This window comes from Centropristis striata, chromosome 9 (assembly GCF_030273125.1).
Source record: "Centropristis striata isolate RG_2023a ecotype Rhode Island chromosome 9, C.striata_1.0, whole genome shotgun sequence".
Taxonomy (NCBI): Eukaryota; Metazoa; Chordata; class Actinopteri; order Perciformes; family Serranidae; genus Centropristis; species Centropristis striata.
In genome coordinates this window covers 34958766-34975848 of record NC_081525.1, presented here as the reverse complement: position 1 = coordinate 34975848, position 17083 = coordinate 34958766, and the positions used below count along the sequence as shown (strand labels likewise).

Below are 17083 nucleotides of genomic sequence, written 5' to 3'. Positions count from 1 at the left end.
AAAACTCCTATGATTGCACTTTCAACTGGCTTTCTCAGCTTGTCTACATATGATATATAAATAAAGTTATTACTGTAAATAAAACATGTGTATTTTCAATAAATAGATGGACTCCAGAGGGTTAATGTGTCTGATTTTTCTCTTAGTCTTTTGTTTATTTTGTTTCTGGTTTCTGTAGCACTTTGAGATTTCTTTATGAAAAGTAAAATAAAATGTATTATTACTAATATTAATATTCTTCTTCTTCTTCTTCTTCTTCTTCTTCTTCTTCTTCTTCTTCTTATTATTATTATTATTATTATTATTATAACATCCATCCCACACGATGCGCTATGAGGGAAGTAATCACTTTGTCTACGGCTAATTAACATATCTTTTATTCCGGGTGACCATACACATCAAATCGCGCAAACCCTCCGTTAGAGCAGCGGACTTCCGGAGCCACGAGGACAGAGCAGAGTGACAGTGGATTTGACCAACAGGCAGCTAGGCAACAGTGACGTCTCTGTCTCCACAGCGGGCGGGATATCCGCATTAGTAAGATAGCTAATAACATGGCGAAGACTTACGATTACTTGTTTAAACTACTTTTAATCGGCGATTCAGGCGTCGGGAAGACCTGTGTGCTATTCAGATTTTCAGAAGATGCCTTCAACTCAACGTTTATCTCCACTATAGGTGGGTAAAAGTCGTATAATTACTATTGTCTTTACCGAAAAGTGGTACAGGAGCAGCCCATCCCGTCATGCTAATTTGTTGCTAACTTTTCTGGCTAGCATTCATCTTGTAGTAGCTAGTCAGGAAGCAGCCCAGCCGGCTTGTTAGGGGGGCTTTTACAGAGCTAACAATGATATTGTAAGCAGAAGCTTTACTAAGGAAAGCCCCAGTGTATATGAGCTGTATGATGGTTACTCCACCAAAGCTGTAACAGGAGATAAATACTAACTATGGCAAGCTGAACTAACAAGCTGTCAGTGAGCGAGTTGGCAGTGTCATTTTTCATTTGTACTTCGCACTCAAGTAGCCAACGTTACAGCAAATATTAGCACGTCAACCACTCTAGAAATCAAACATTACTACTAAAGGAATGCTGAGACAGTTTCAGTGCATATGAAAGATGTGCTTAACTTGAATTATTTGACTTTTGTTTTTCCACAGGTATTGATTTCAAGATCAGAACAATAGAATTAGATGGAAAGAAGATCAAGCTACAGATATGGTAAGATGGTAGCAATAAACAAAATGCTTTCACTTAACAGCCTAACCTACAAATGAGGAAGACAGACTCATGATTGGTGCTAATTAAGCCCAGGCCACTTTGTTAGGGTAATTTAACACAATCTAATACAATAGTCCTCCAATATAAAGGGTTTTGTTGCATACCAGTTATATTGGACTGTTGTGTATCTAATTAACTGACTTCTGTTTCTCATGGGAGCACAGCATAAAGTGAAGTGACTTTAAGTTATGATGGCATCACCAAATCAACCCTTGTGACAATGGGAGCCTGTTAAAATACACACACACACACACACACACACACACACACACACACACACACACATATATATATATATACCTTGGATCTGGTGGAGATCTGGTTCTATTATTTCCAATACTGGAATCTGTATCACACGGTTGTTAAACCAGACACAACTCAGGTTTCCTATCTTTAAAACTTTGTGCCATTTTTGCAGCCTCTCTTGGCAATGCCTTTGGCTTTATGATATTTCTTGTATTTGAAATATACAGAATAAATACCAGCTCTTGGTAAATATAAAAGTTCAGATAACTGTGTCCTCAGATTACAGGTTAAACAACCTTTGTACCATTATATCCTCTGCAAATACTGGTGTATCAAAGGGATATTTGAGGGAACTTGCTTTAAAGCTTAGATGAGAATATCAACATCTGTTTTATTCATGTGCTTTGAAAACAGATGTAGCCTGTGATGTGTTAACTCCACAGAACTAGAAAGGGACTTTGCACTGTTGGCTGATCCAAAACAAAATGGCGATTGTTTATTAGTTGTTATAGTAACAACACACGTCAGTGGTGCTGTAAAGTGTGTTTTCAGATTCTAAGAGAATATCATTTTAACATAATTCCACAGTGACAGCTCTAGCTTTCTATTGCTTTGCCTACACATCCGCTAATTCCGGGAGTTTTCTGAACGACAGAAAAATGTAACTTACTAACTGTAGCTGCAGTCAGTTCGCTCAGTTAAATCTGAGTTTGAACACAAGCAGTAAGATCCACTTGACAGCACACAGACCACAAGACTACCCGGGAAGTGTAGATGTTTACACAGCTAGCACAGGAGCTTAGACTGCGGGGAGAAGGAGGTTTTCAGGCCCAGGACGCGTTGGTGAGGAGTTGTGTGGTATAATGCCTGGACACCAGTTCAGCATCCTTGAATGACATCACAGTAGAGGCAAGGAGTATGTTGACTGATGAAAGAAAAGGAGAGAGTGACCGTGCAAGACGCTGCTGGACAAGAGAAAATCTAGAACTGAAACCGAAACATACACTGTTTTCATACAGTCTATGATTACAGTAAGATAAGATATTTCACATCCACAAATGCATACATGTTATGAATTTGAATCTTTAATACTTGTAGAAGCAAAACATTTGGTTTAAAGTAACTATAACTAATGACAGCTGTGCCCTGGGGCTGCACAATGCAGCTCACAAATCCTGTCCTTGGTGTCTTCAAAGTTGCTGGTCTTGCAGTATTTAACAAAACTCAGCTGATTCTTGGATGTAATTGTGTCTAGTTTGCAGTATAATAACACACAACACTGAAATGAGACAGTTAACAAGTTTATTATGTATTCTTTATTTTAAACTTTTGACAGACAACTGTTTCCCCTTGCTTCTTTCTAGGCTCTTTGTATAATGCACATTGATGAAAATCTAGCTAAGTTTGGCAAAGTAAAAAAAAATGGTTTTCTTTTGTAAATTTAGGGATACAGCAGGACAAGAGAGGTTCAGGACCATCACAACAGCATACTACAGAGGAGCAATGGTAAGTTGCATTATCACCTTAACAACTCATACTATAGCATTTATCATCACTGGAATCTGAATAGGTGACATAACCGTTCTCTCAGGAGTGAGTTCTGCAGCATCAAACCTCTTCAGAAACACACCCAGCATTGTTGTTATTGTTGGTAATTTTGAAAACACACCTTTTGAGGTGCACTCAGAGTGCATTGTTATTGCATTTTTTAGCCTCTCCTTTAGTTCAAGTTTAACTGGATGCCTATGTTTGGCTTGCTTTCCCTTGAGGCTGCAATATCATGTCATTTATCACTAATAAGAGTTGACATGTACAGCAAAAAAATCACATTATACAACTTTTTAAAGTCTGTCTCTGTGGACTGAGAATAATTGATACAGGATGATTTCTTTGTTGTCTGGCTGCTCAATTGTTTTGTCTTTTCCTCCCCAGGGCATTATGTTAGTGTATGACATTACCAATGAGAAGTCCTTTGACAACATCAAGAACTGGATACGGAATATAGAAGAGGTAAATGTTTTTCATTAGTAAATATTGTGACTAGATTTGTGTGTTCATGTGTTTGCACACATCTGTATGTACAAAAAGTGATATCCATTTGTTATGTATGCATGTTTGGTTGTGTTTTATTTTGTCATTGATTTATGCAAAGAGCTAAAGGATGTGCATACATCTAATGCATTCCATTACTTATCATTGTCCTGTCTGTTCACTTTGTCTTCCACAGCATGCCTCAGCAGATGTGGAGAGGATGGTCCTTGGGAACAAATGTGACGTCAATGACAAGCGACAGGTGTCCAAAGACAGAGGAGAGAAGGTGGGATGATAAAATTGCCAAATTAATGCAGAAACGCAGAAACCTTGCTCTCTTACATATATATGCATTCATTATCTTGGCTTGTTGTGTCTAAAACTGACACCCATTCTGTCTCTTTCTCTCCTGTTATCAGCTGGCGCTAGAGTACGGTATCAAGTTCATGGAGACCAGTGCAAAGGCGAACATCAATGTTGAGAATGTGAGTTCACACCTTTTCTGCGATTTTTCATTTACAGCTGAAAGTATTGTCATAAAGAGTTTGGCCATTGAACTTCATCTGAAAAGTTAAATGGCACCGTTTTCATACTAACTTATCATTAATGCCTGATAGTCCTCCTGGAACGCAAAGTACTTCCATACACGACTGATTTGTAGTGCACTGTTTGTTATCAACAACGTGTTGTTCTACCGTGTCGTTAGATGTTCTTCATCATTTGGCATTTAATGGATGAGTCGAACATTTGCAGGCACATTTGTACATATGTTGCCGCTGACAAGTCCGGAAGAGTTGCATCACCAGAATGAGTACTGCTGAAGCATCAGTTTTCTTGTCATCCCTAATATAGAGATCACAGTGGTTGCAGACGAGGCAGCCAGAATAATAAAGTAGGAACTCAAAAGCGGAACTATAATCAGCCTGTCCACATATGATTAGTGTCTTATGTTATACTAAGCCATTAAATGAGATGCATAATACAATGCAATCTGCTCACCGCAAACTGATGAGTGTGCGCATATCATATTCATTATTTGCCTCCTGTATACAATTATTGATGACCAACCCCATGTGTAGACCGCAAAAAGGATCTCACATAAAGCTGCTCCTCACAATCCCATAGGCTCAGATAAAGTCTGAGAAAGGAAAAAGAAAACTTGCCTTTTGTACCACCTTTCAAAACATGTTGCACATTTAGATAAGGATTATGCTGCGATAAAGGACAAAATATGCCACCAGAAACAATAAAATCAAAGAACAAGGTGATAAGAACATAAAGATAATATGATTTTTAAAAAATGGTTACGCCTATGATATGCAGCCCGAACAGTGGCCTGCACGGAGGTGATGCAGACAGCTGCATAGATTAAAATGAGAATATATCTGTTGCAGGAGACTTGCAAGTAAAAAGCACATCTGATGTGCTTGTAGTGTAGACACAGCAGCATAAGGTTTTCTTGCTTTAATTTACCCACAATCTTCCTTTTCCAAAACCATTGCTTCCACTCCGAGTACTATCATTAATGTGGTTTAATGTAATATAATTGTAATTATTAAATATTCACCTTTTTTGTCTGCAGGCCTTCATGACCCTTGCCAGAGACATTAAAGCAAAGATGGACAAGAAGCTGGTAAGAATTTAAAAGAGTGGAAACATAGACAGGCTGTTACAGTTTGTGGTATCTGTGTTGTGTTGCATCATGTGCTGGTGTTTTTTTTTTTTGCTGTTCTTTTATTTTAATGTGCTTTCTCATCTGTTTAGGAGGGCAATAACCCACAGGGCAGCAGTCAAGGAGTAAAGATTACAGAACAACCCAAGAAGAGCAGTTTCTTCCGCTGCACGCTCCTGTGAGGAGACGGGAGTCTCGGCATCCACCATCGCCTTAACTGTGTCCCCCACTGGACAGAACTGGACAGAGCACACTCTGAGTTTTCTTCACTTCTCTTCCTGCTTCTCTTTATCTCTGTTCGGAAAGTTTATCGCACTCTTGGTTCCCTCGACAACTGTGAATCTAACTACTGTGGCCTCTGTTAGATGCTAACTCTTTTTTTTTTTTTTATGGTTGCTCATTAGATTCCAACTTAAACCCTTTAGATTTTATTGACTTTTAAAGACTGCCTCCTCGTGAGACAATAGAGACGATCAAACCTGTCTGATTCCTAGATTTCACCTCTTGTTGGTGTCACTTGGTGAGGTCCTAATTATTCGATTCTTATCACTAAAAGTAGCCTAAACTATACTTCCACGAAAGGCTTTCTGGTCCAATGGGCTTCCTAATTTTGAATATACTCCATATGTTGAATAATGTGATATAGTTATCCACGGGGATGAGAGTACAGGCCACATTTGTGTACTGACTGGTTGGCTTAGACTTTTATATATCCACATTAGGTAAAGGCAACATGTAAATATATATCACTGATTATGAGTCACCATTTGAAAGGGTAGTGCCAGCGCATTTTACTCATCATATCAACATTGGGGTTAACATGTCCATCTTTTCTACTGGTGTCTTTCTTTATTTCTTAGGCTGAAACATTCCTCTTGTGAACACTTTAATGTGCAATGTAATGTGTATGTGGCCCAGATTTTCTTAAGTATTCACACAGTTGCAGTAAGACTGGGTTCTTGGCAAATTATACTTGTTTTAAGGGCACACCGATTCCTTTTGTAGTTGCTTGTCTTATCATTTTAGGTATTGCAATTTCTATGGTTAAGATGAGAGGTGATTGGTGGGAGGTAGATGTTTTTTTGATGCACTTGTGCTGGTCGACGAGCAATACCTAACTTTGACACCTGGAGGCAATACAGTTCCACAGTGGTGGGACAGAAGGAATCACAGCAATGTTGTTTATGCATTCATACGTCTTCTTGTTGTTAGTTCCAATGGGGGAACATGTACACAGCCGTTTTCTGGGCCTTGGATGGGAGCTGTGCTGTAGCAGTATTTATGGAGTTAAACAAAACATAGCACCAAAATGACAAAGTGCCCTTTTATGTTCTTATTGATTATTATGCACTTTTCCTTTTGTTCTTTCTGTAAAAAACGTTCTTAACATGTGTTGACTGTGTTTAACTGAAAAGCAAAGAATATTCATGCACAAGTTTTCCATGTACCCTATCTGGGCTTCCTAAAGACATCTGAGCACTGAAACCTTGTCTTTTAAGTTCGTATAATGAAAATATACAGCAGGCCTTTGATTTAGAGATGTTTTCCCCCAGTACAACATTCCAATTAATTGATATTTCTCTTTTTCCAGCTTTTTATGCATTCCCATTCCCATTGATGCTTTTGGAACCCCAGATGCACCCATCCCTCACCCACCTAGTCTCTCTCTTGTTCCCCCCCTCTCTCCAGTTACCCCATGTCTTGTTTTGGCCCAGTATTATGGCCATCTGAACTATGCATTCTGGGTGCGTAGAAAACCTCAAAAAGCTTTGCACATTTGACTTGACAAGCTTTATTTGAGATTAGAAATGTGCAAAGGATTCTTGCTGTTTTATTTTCTGCTGTCACTCCAAATTCTATTGTATTTGTTCGAGCTGTTCAGACGTAAGAATAGGAAATTTATTGAAAACTGACAAAAATCCCCTCTGACGTTTCACAGCGAGAGGAAATTATTTCTAGCAGTGGTGAGTCATTTAATTGAATCTGTAACTGCGTCGGTGTTAACCTGTGGATTTATATCGTTAACATGGTTGGACTTTTGGCACAATTTTGGTTGAACTGGCTCTTAGATTAGGTCAAATCATGACTTGAATTTGAATTCAATCTGTAAAATGAGCTTAATTCTTTTGATTCTCCCCAACTATGAATTTGTCAGGTCTCTGTTGACATATCTTCAGCATTCCCTAACTAAATTTGGATTTCGTTGCTGATTGATGTATTTCATGGGGAATCAACTAAATAATTCAGCAATTGTAAATAAGATCTACAATGATTGTACTGAAGGTTCATAAATCTTATTGATCTACACGTTTTGTAGATATGTTTTGATGATTTATTAAAAATGAGATTCTTAAAAAATATGTTTCGTCAACTTATCTTTCTTTTTTTGGAAAATCATAGACAATGTGAAACAATATGAAGGTTGGTTTGCTTGTTATGTTTGCATACTGTCAATATGCCCGTTTTTAACTTCAGGGACCTACAGTTACCTATAGCTTTCTTCTAGGGCAGGACTTGTGTGCCTTTTGATTTTTTTTTTCTTGTCAGTATGACCAACAAATGAGGCAAAAGGCTAAATGTTATGCTTGAAGCTGCAGAAGAGTATGTTAGGTATTCTTGAGATGTAATATGGTAGTAAGACCCGACCTTTTTCTTAGACCAATCATGTGGGAAGAAAACTTTCCAGATTGATTCTGTTCCTGAAGTTGCTCTACAGAATGATAGTTTGTTTAAAAACAGTGTAACCGACAGTAATGGCTCCTAAAGCCATGAATTAAAGTGTTAACGTAGTTTTACAACAGCAGATGAAAGTCATGGAAGCTTTTGGACATTATGTAACCAGCATTAACATGTCATGAAATCAAAGTAATGAAGTTGAAGCAGTCCTCAGGCCAAGTAGAACGATTGCTTAATATAGTTAGGTCATTGTATGAAGAAAAGTGCTTTAATGTATAGTGTTATACATTTGGAATAGAATTAAGGGAACTTTATGTTTAAAAAGAAAAAGGTTAAGAACCAGTTAGTTACATCATTTCACTTCAGTTATCGATGATAGCTACTGCCAAACCCAGTGACAGGGAACAAGCATAGTGTAAAAAGGTGCTTTTGATGTATACAAATTCAGTTTCCACATGGAATTAATCCAAAATGCATTTCATGTCTCTCACAGTAAGCAGAATGAAAGGGCAGAACACTGGCAGTTGTCCATTACATTTGCAGGAACTGACTGACGCATGACAGTATCCCGGCAATTCTAGCCAAATATTCCCGGGACTTTCCCGCCGTACCCTCGCTGAAAATCCCAAGATATCAATTTTTAACCAGTGTCGATCAATAAATTGTTTATTCAAAGCTAACACCTGAATTTGTATCATGGGTGTAACTTACAGTCTTACATTAAGGCTTGCCTGAAGCTCTCCGATAAGCTGCAGCCATAGTGCCACACTAAAAAAAAGAGTCTGTTTAAGCAACAATCTCAGACAGTCTAAATGTTGAGTACAGGAAGAACCATTTCTAAGTTACCATAGAAGATGTCCCATGGCTTCAGCCAGAGAGAAGAGAGAATGCAAAGTAAAATGCCTATATCTGACTTCAGCTGACACAAACAACCAACCAACCAACCAACCAACCAGCCAGCCTTCCTTCCTTCCACAGTGGTGTAAAACATCCAGTGAATCATTTTAACTTGTTCTGACAGCCAATCACACCTCTCTCTTCCTAAAGGGTTGATTGGAAACAGGTGTAGGTATGGGGCTGCGTGGGTTCTCTCCAGGTCCTCCAGCTTCCTCCCACAGTCTAAAAACATGCAGCTTAGGTTTAATCGGTGCTCTGAACTGCCCTCTAAATGAGAGCATGAATGGTTGTCTGTCTCCATGTGTTTGCCTGTGATAGTTTGGTGTCCGGCAATGACCGAAGAGGACAGGACTAAAGCCTGAAAATAGTTGAAAATGTTCAATTTAACCTTATTGTATTTAACACACTGGAGGCTTTCTTATATAGTCATCTGTGTAGGACAGACTCTCATAGAATCCAAATATACTGTCACATTTATAAATAACTGACCACATAAAGGATAATAATTTGTTAGCCACAGTATATATGACATTGGGGTTTTTTTTTAGAATTTGGCTACATTATACTGTGGTTGTGACAGCTACTTACAGTAATGTGGGTTTTGCCTCCGCCCCCAGACAGGTGTAGTCAGGTGAGTTAGATCTGCTGTCTCATTTTATCACGGAGCTGCGAGACAAGGTGAGTTACCTTTGCTGTGAGTAATTTTGAATTTACCAAATAAGTTTAGTGTTCGAACTCCAAATGTAAGCTGTTTTTTTTTAATAAACCAAATCCAGTAAAACTATTAGTAGTATAAAGTAGTACAATGTCCTGTCTAAGATACACTTTGTATTGTAAATTGTATTTAAAATGATGGTTTAAAAAAGTTCATTTTACTGGGTTTTTCTCCATCATGTTCTATTCAGTGACATGTTATAATTGAAAGAGGAAGAATGAACATGAAAAAGGGTGAAAGATGATCAAATCATTGGCATTTGAATGTATAATCTGCTTGTTACTCATTTTAATTTAACCCAGTAATCTTTGTTAACTGACGGCTCATATCTGTAACAGGTTTGTATTGTACTCTATGCACACGTTTTACCTTACCTTACCTTTTACCTTACCTTTTACCTTTATTTATGGACTCAATGAGCTGTAAATGATGCATTTACAGGTCTTCTCCGATAGACTCAACAGAGAATTAAATGAGCTGTTTCCCGGGATCATGGAGTCGAGTCAGTCATCACAAGCACAGCGTGAAGCTTTCATCTGGTTCACAGAGTCACAGCTCCGATTAGTGATCAGGAACGGCATCGTCCCAGAATGGTTTCATGGGATCATTTCAAGGAAGTAAGTTCTCAAATTCTATCACTGTCTGCCATCAGAAGCAGTAAACAGCAGACAGGGAGGAATGTGGAGAGCCATGTTTAAAACTTTTACATGACAAAGATAACAGTGTTGTGTTGCAGCATGCAGGGACTGTTTATAGTGGATTTCTCAAGTATACAACTGCTTTTGTAGTTATATATCTCTTTAGAATGTATCATATTTTTTTACTCGGCTGTATAGACAGTATAATGTCAGGTTAAAGAGAATGAAAGTAAAACTCTTCATGCAACTTCTTTCTGTGCTCAACATAACCAAAGTAAGGCATGAAATACAGCTACAATATAGGAGCAAAGAATAGATACTCGTAAAGAGGGAAACATCTTGAATCTCCAAAATGTCACATTTTCAGGAAGTAATATAAACTTTTCAGGAAGTTCTTTGCAACCATGTAAATATAAAGGTTACCAATTATGCTCAACCCCCATATACTCTAACCACGTCCTTCTGTATGTGATATGAAAACAGCAAAACCACAAAAACTTGAGTAAAAAGTATTGGTGTGACAACAGAAATATCCTACATTTTTCATCGATTTTTCTAAATAGCAAGCAAACTATAGACCTGTACAGTACAAGGACAAAACACTGGTTATTCACAATCATGTATGATGAACATTAGTCACAGTGTAGTAACTCATTGAATAGTGGACTTTACCCTTATAATACTTTACCAGATTTCCACCTATAAGAAAATTGTTCCCTCCTCCACACCCAGTGCACACTGTCACAACTTTATGATGGATTATATTTGCTGTGGGGTGACATAATGCGCTGTATTTATTTGATTGTTCTTTTTCACTGAGTCCATGCATGGTCAGAACATTTTGTTTTCTGTCTTAATTTCTTAAGATGACACATTTACAGCGTGGTGGACCACATGTAACTCCACCTTATAAAATGATTAAATCATTAACAGATCAACAAAAGGTTTTATTCATGGTCATTTGTGCAGAATGGCTGAGGAACTTTTGATGCCCAAGCCTCCTGGCTACTTCCTCATCAGAGTCAGTGAGACCAGGATTGGCTACACTCTCTCATACCGGTGAGTGTTTTTCAGGATTAAAGGGGATTCATTTCACAGTTTGCACTCACACACAACAGGTGCATCTCAATAAATTAGAATATAATGGAAATGTCCATTTCCAGTAGTTCAGGTCAAATATCCCCAACCAAGTATTGAGTCATATAGATGGACATACTTTTTAGAGAAATTTCCATATTAAACATGTTTTTTAAAATTGGTCTTTTGTAATAATATTTTTTTGAGACACTGAATTTTAGGTCTTCAATAAATGTAAGCCATAATCATTATAATTAGAATAAATTAAATAAATTTAGACATGAAATGTTTCATTCTGTGAGTAATGGATCTATATAATGTGTTGTTTCCACTTTTTAAATTAAACTACTGACATAAGTAAACTTTTCTATGATATTCTAATATATTGAGATGCACCTGTATGTTCAGACAGTTCAAAGTCCTGCTCTATTCACTCTTCTTGACATGTTTTTCTTTCTACCTCTTTGACCCTCAGTGCTGGGGACCGCTGCAGACATTTTATGATCAATGTGTTGGATGACGGTCATTACATCGTAGTTGGGGAGAACAGGCGCCACCGGTCTCTGCAGGACCTGGTGGACTTTCATCGTAGGACTCCCATCATGCCGTTCAGTGAGGTGCTCACTGTCGCTTGTGGGCAGGTGAGGAAATGTTTTATTATTTAAATTGAACAGTCATTCAATTAATTATAGATTTGTGCAGTTTTTAGGTCATTGTAGTCATTGTGCTCATTAGGAGAAATTAGCCCAATTCAACAGTTATTTTCAATAATGCATCTGGGCTGCATATTTGTTGTTAATCATTAAGAGTAAAACCGAGTGACCTTTCCAAAACCCCATAACACCAATATTTGCTTATTTGTTTGCATGCGTGCAACATGAAAAAAAGAAACCAACCACAACTTGTTCTGTTTCTCTCCCTCTCTCTGATATCTGATATCACGGAAGACCTCGAATGACAACACTGACTATGCAGAGCTGCTGTTTCCCAATAGACATCCAAACACTAACACACGTTTGCAACCAAATAACTGCCTGCATCCCAGCGTAAGTCACCCAACATCACAACAGGATGTCCCACCTGCCCTTCCTCATCGACGAAATAAACCGAGGAGCTCCCCTGTCCTGTCTCCAAACAGACTGTACCCTGCTCTGGAAGAAGAATTTCCAACTGTCGTCACCCCAACGGTAATGAAAATCTTAGATATCTAATGTGGTCAAATTAATGTGCTTTGAAAGACATTTCAAAGTTTTTTTGTTGTTGTTGGAAGCAGCTTTCTTAGCCAACTGAAGCCTGGTGGCTGAAACATGCCACCTACAGCACTTGTCACTCGATGTGGCCACATCCTTAATTATGCAAAACTTAAGGCTAAATTAAATAGATGAATTTATAAAATTTCACCCTTTTGATGCGATATTAGTTGAAATTTGCTACTGAGACCAAACCAGGCTGCAACATGTTTATTTCTGCTGTAAAGTCAGGCATTTTAACATTGCATGTTGTTGTTGTTTGTTCTTTTCTCCGTTTATGTTGTTGCTTTTTTCACTCACACTCACGCGGGAAAATTAATTTTGTGCACAAATCGGAATTTAGCATCAGCGATCAACATCTGATGACAGATGTAGAGGCAGTTAATTCAGTCCCATTTGGACTATTAAACTTCAGTGCAGCTTATTTAATAATGATGACTTAATATTTTGGAGATACTTGAGATTTGAAACCATGTTTCATAGTGACTTTAACTTTAAAATTGAAGGCTTTTATTTTCTAACAAGTTCTGTGCTTTATGCTTCATGTTCATGATCTCCAGCCTGCAACCAGAAAGAGATATGCAGCCGACAGCCTTCCAGTCCCGCCTCCTGAGGTCCCTGCTCGGAGCTCTCTCCCTCCACTGAAGCAAAACCAGACTTGTATCAGAACAGCCTCTGCACCTGAGAGTCCCCACACACCTACAGCCTCTGAACACCAGTCTGTGAAGAACCAGGAAGCAAAGCCTTCTGTTGTCTCCAACCTGATTAACCTCAAGAAGAAATTCGTAAAGAAGAGGAGCCCGTCGCAGGAGTACATGTATGCAGAGATTAATATGGAGGCGACTGAAAGCAGTGGAAATGCTGAGAATGAGTACCAGGAGATCGCAGCAGGGCCTCTGAGCTGCACTGCCCCACCACTTTCCTACACTTGTGATGTGAGACTGACTGATGAAGAGTTACCTCACGAGTACCGTCCACCCCCACCTTTTGCTCCAGGCTACTGATAAAAAAACGGCTTCCTCAGAAAAAACAATGTGAAACAGAATCCAACATTAAGTGGGTGCAGGTGCAGGACAAAAGCATAATACAAAGAAAATAGAAGAATATTCAGACCTTATAAAAGTTTAATAATGCACTGTTTCCACTTTCAATTTCTGTGTTTACATGAGTATTTGCCTGACAAACACCTTAAGGTCCAAAAGTTGCATCATTATGGCGTTATTTTGTCATTTGGGGAAATACTCTTATTCACTTTCTTTCATTTAACTCAAGGTTCAGAAACCATTACTAACAAAAGAACCATTGTAGGCCAAAAAAAGAGAAACATTATTTAAATGGAGCTGCAAACCTGATATTGAGCCTTAGAATGAAGATAAAACAGCATACTAATTTGAAATAAGCCTAGCTATAGGTCTACTAATAGGTCATTATGAGCATTTATTAATATTCGTCAGAATGCAGCAAGGACCAAAGTGCAGATGGACAAGAAGGAATATCTCAGGAGATTTGGAATCGAAAGCTAACATTTAAAATATATTTCTTAATTGCCGTATATTAGCTACACATTTTTTACAATTGAAGAATACAAATTGCTTTGGGCCTACACCAATGAAATGAACATGTAAAGAAATGTCATATAACCTGCTGCAGGTGGCCTGAAGAGCCGCGGGTTGCCTAACTCTGATTTAACTCATAGCAAGGAGAACGCAAATGTAGCCTATAGTATAAACTGTGCAAACTACTTATTTTCATTTTAAATAACTGAACCACAGCTGCCTTTAATTGTGTTGTTTGGGACTCAGCTGACTAAAGCATTTGCTCTTCTTTTGCAAAGTGAAGATTATAAAAGTGTAAAATAGATTCAGCTGCTGCTTACATGTGACTGCAATTAGTGCCACTGACTTGTAAATGTTCTATTTGTATTTATTTGTAAGGCAATACAGAAACACTGTTGCATTTTTTCATGTTACATAAAATCTATAAATCTATTGAAGCAAAAAAATATTCATATATATATACAGTATATGTGTATCTGGCTGGAGCTCTTCCCTTGCTTTCAAATTCAGGTGAATAAGATATGAAAGGACAGCAGGAGGAAGTTTGATGTGATATGTATGTAAATCAGGAATTACATGGTTTATGTCAGCTGCTTTGAATACAGGAGACAATGTAGCATCAGGTGCAGGTCTGTTATCGGAAGCATAAAAGGGAAGCTGGGAGAAAATGTGGAGGCTGGTCAAACTTGTTGCACAGGTAGAAACATACAGGTGAGTTCATTCACCTTTGCATGGCGTCTGAACAAGTCAGGGGTAAACACATTTTTACTGCAAATGGCTCTGCAACAAGATAATATATTTGCATAAAGCATCTCATTTCTGTTACATGACTGAGCAAATAAACCACTTTTAACCTTTCAGTATCTATTCATTTCTGAAACTATTTCAGCTGCGGTTCTTTGTTTAATGTTATTCTAAATTCTGTCTGCAGTGTAAAACAAGAGCAAAGTATATGAATAATGTGATTTTATTGTCCCGTACTGGAAATTTACTTAATTTCTGTTTCTGCTCTACCTTTATAATAATAATTGATAGGATATATATAAAGTGCTTTTCTTAATACTCAAAGACCCTTCTACATGAAATGCAACAACAGAGTACAAAAACAAAATTTAGAGGTTCAGATTTGGAGAGGCAGTGTGAGTCAGGTAGAGCAGGCTTTCTTGTAAAGGTTTTGAGCAGTGGTGGAAGAAGTGTTCAGATCCCTTTACTTAAGAAATACCACACACAGAATCACTCCAATACAAGCAAAAGTCCTGCATTCATAACTAACTTAAAAGTAAAATAGTATCAGGATCAAAATAATAATATTCAAAAGTAAAGGTACTCATTACGTAGAATGACCCCACTCAGATTGTTTGATGTATTCCAAATAAATAATTGTATTATTGTTTTTCGATGCATTTATGTAAGCAACATTTTTATATTTGTCCAGGTAGGGCTAATTTGACCTACCTGATATACTTGTACAGTATGTGGTTGAATTTATTAACATGCTTAATCATTTTAACCCTATAAAGCCAAGTGTATCATATTAGATACAGTAATTTTTGAGACCTCTACATCATCAAAAACCTGATGTATACATGTGTTGAAGATAAACAAACTGAGCAACAAATTGCACAAAAATACCGGATGTAGCAAAAATGATATGCAGGTTCCACGAGTGGATCAGTTATTGCTGCATTAAAAAAACTTCATATCAGCAGATGTATGATGTTGTGTTATATGGAAAAAATATGTATTTTGCATGTTTGAGGAAAAAGGAAAAGTTAAAAATGTTGTTTGATGTTTTTGTTAGTTCAAGAAAAACAAACTGTGAGCAACAAATTGCACAAAAAGACCTGATGTATCAAATATGATACAAATTAGAATTCATATATGCAATTGATTTATTTTTTAAAATTCGTCAGCAAGTTAATAAGCACTCGGTTTTAAAAAAAATTGAATTTTCTGGCAATTATTTCATGGTTCAGGCTTTATAGGGTTAAATGTATTGTATTTTTTCATGTTAAATCTCGACTTAAAAAGTAACTAAAGCTGGCAGCTAAATGTAGTGAAGTAAAAAAGTATGATATTTGTCCGTAAAATTTAGTGAAGTAGAAGTATAAATTAGGCTAACATATGAGTAAACATGCTTAGTTACATTCCACCAGTGGTTTTGAGTTGATTTTTAAAGTGGAGTGAGTCTGAGTTGCGGATGTTTGGAGGGAACAACTCTCCTCTTCTTCCTCCTTTGCTTCACTTCTCACTCATATTGTTGATGTTGTCTGTGGTGTCTCTCAGCGGTGGGATGCATGCTGTGTCATGTAATCGACTTGGGTTTTAATTGTGTCACATGGCAATAGCTTTTCAGTCTCATTTTACAATAAATGTTCTGATAAAGTCCCAAAATATTTAAAGAATGTTATGACTTGCTTATTATTTTGTATAATTTGATTTATCCTTTAGTCAGTTTTGACCACATAAAAAGGGTTGATGAACAGTTCAGAGCTCTCTGTGTTAAATCAAGAAAAACCACTTGTGTCATTATAGATCACCATCTAGTGGCAGTAAACCACATCAGATGCTCAAAGACTAAAGTGGGGCATTCAGATCATTTTTTTAATACCACAATATGAAAGCATGCAATTTCAAGTCGTCAAGTCTTTTTTTCTACTAAAGGTCATGTTTGTTGTGAATTTCATACTATAAAAATATTTTCTTTTAAAATATTATATATATATATATATATACACCACCACCACATATTGCATTTAAATATATTAGTCAAGTCAAGTCAAGTCAGATTTATTTATATAGCGCATTTACAGATGGCTGAGCCGTACCAAAGTGCTTCACATAAAAGTGCAAGAAAGTGCAATAAAATACAGAATTGACAAAATTGACAAAGGTAACAAAGAAAACAAAAACAAAACAAAATTTTATTTAAACAGAATCATCTCTTTAAACAGAATCATCTCTGATATTTTACTTCAATAGAAGAACAAATAGGCTAATAGTCCCATAGCTGCCAGGAAAAAAATAAAGAAATAAACAGATAAAT

At 37.2% G+C, this 17083-nt stretch overlaps 2 protein-coding genes across 2 annotated transcripts; both read left to right on the top strand.

The window, feature by feature from the left end:
* Positions 1 to 501: 501 nt before the first annotated feature.
* On the top strand, positions 502 to 7588 carry LOC131977266 (ras-related protein Rab-8A). Its single transcript, XM_059340478.1, has 8 exons — positions 502 to 678; positions 1159 to 1219; positions 2971 to 3031; positions 3458 to 3535; positions 3753 to 3842; positions 3976 to 4041; positions 5139 to 5189; positions 5321 to 7588. The coding sequence occupies exons 1-8, from the start codon at positions 555 to 557 to the stop codon at positions 5408 to 5410; spliced, it is 621 nt and encodes a 206-aa protein (XP_059196461.1). The 5' UTR covers positions 502 to 554; the 3' UTR covers positions 5411 to 7588.
* Positions 7589 to 9328: 1740 nt separating this feature from the next.
* Positions 9329 to 13755, top strand: hsh2d (hematopoietic SH2 domain containing). The gene is made up of 6 exons (XM_059341842.1): positions 9329 to 9479; positions 9958 to 10133; positions 11124 to 11213; positions 11707 to 11872; positions 12179 to 12418; positions 13042 to 13755. Exons 2-6 carry the CDS (start codon positions 10009 to 10011, stop codon positions 13483 to 13485), a joined length of 1065 nt encoding a protein of 354 aa, XP_059197825.1. The 5' UTR covers positions 9329 to 9479; positions 9958 to 10008; the 3' UTR covers positions 13486 to 13755.
* The last annotated feature ends 3328 nt before the right edge of the window (positions 13756 to 17083 follow it).

What these genes read in the sequence shown, in the direction of transcription:
- LOC131977266 (XM_059340478.1), top strand. Translation starts at nt 555, where the DNA reads ATGGCGAAGACTTACGATTACTTGTTTAAACTACTTTTAATCGGCGAT. An exon ending in GGATACGGAATATAGAAGAG is followed by an intron (nt 3,536 to 3,752) that starts GTAAATGTTTTT and finishes TGTCTTCCACAG; the next exon opens with CATGCCTCAGCAGATGTGGA. An exon ending in CCAAAGACAGAGGAGAGAAG is followed by an intron (nt 3,843 to 3,975) that starts GTGGGATGATAA and finishes TCCTGTTATCAG; the next exon opens with CTGGCGCTAGAGTACGGTAT.
- hsh2d (XM_059341842.1), top strand. Translation starts at nt 10,009, where the DNA reads ATGGAGTCGAGTCAGTCATCACAAGCACAGCGTGAAGCTTTCATCTGG. An exon ending in CATGGGATCATTTCAAGGAA is followed by an intron (nt 10,134 to 11,123) that starts GTAAGTTCTCAA and finishes TCATTTGTGCAG; the next exon opens with AATGGCTGAGGAACTTTTGA. An exon ending in CAACTGTCGTCACCCCAACG is followed by an intron (nt 12,419 to 13,041) that starts GTAATGAAAATC and finishes CATGATCTCCAG; the next exon opens with CCTGCAACCAGAAAGAGATA.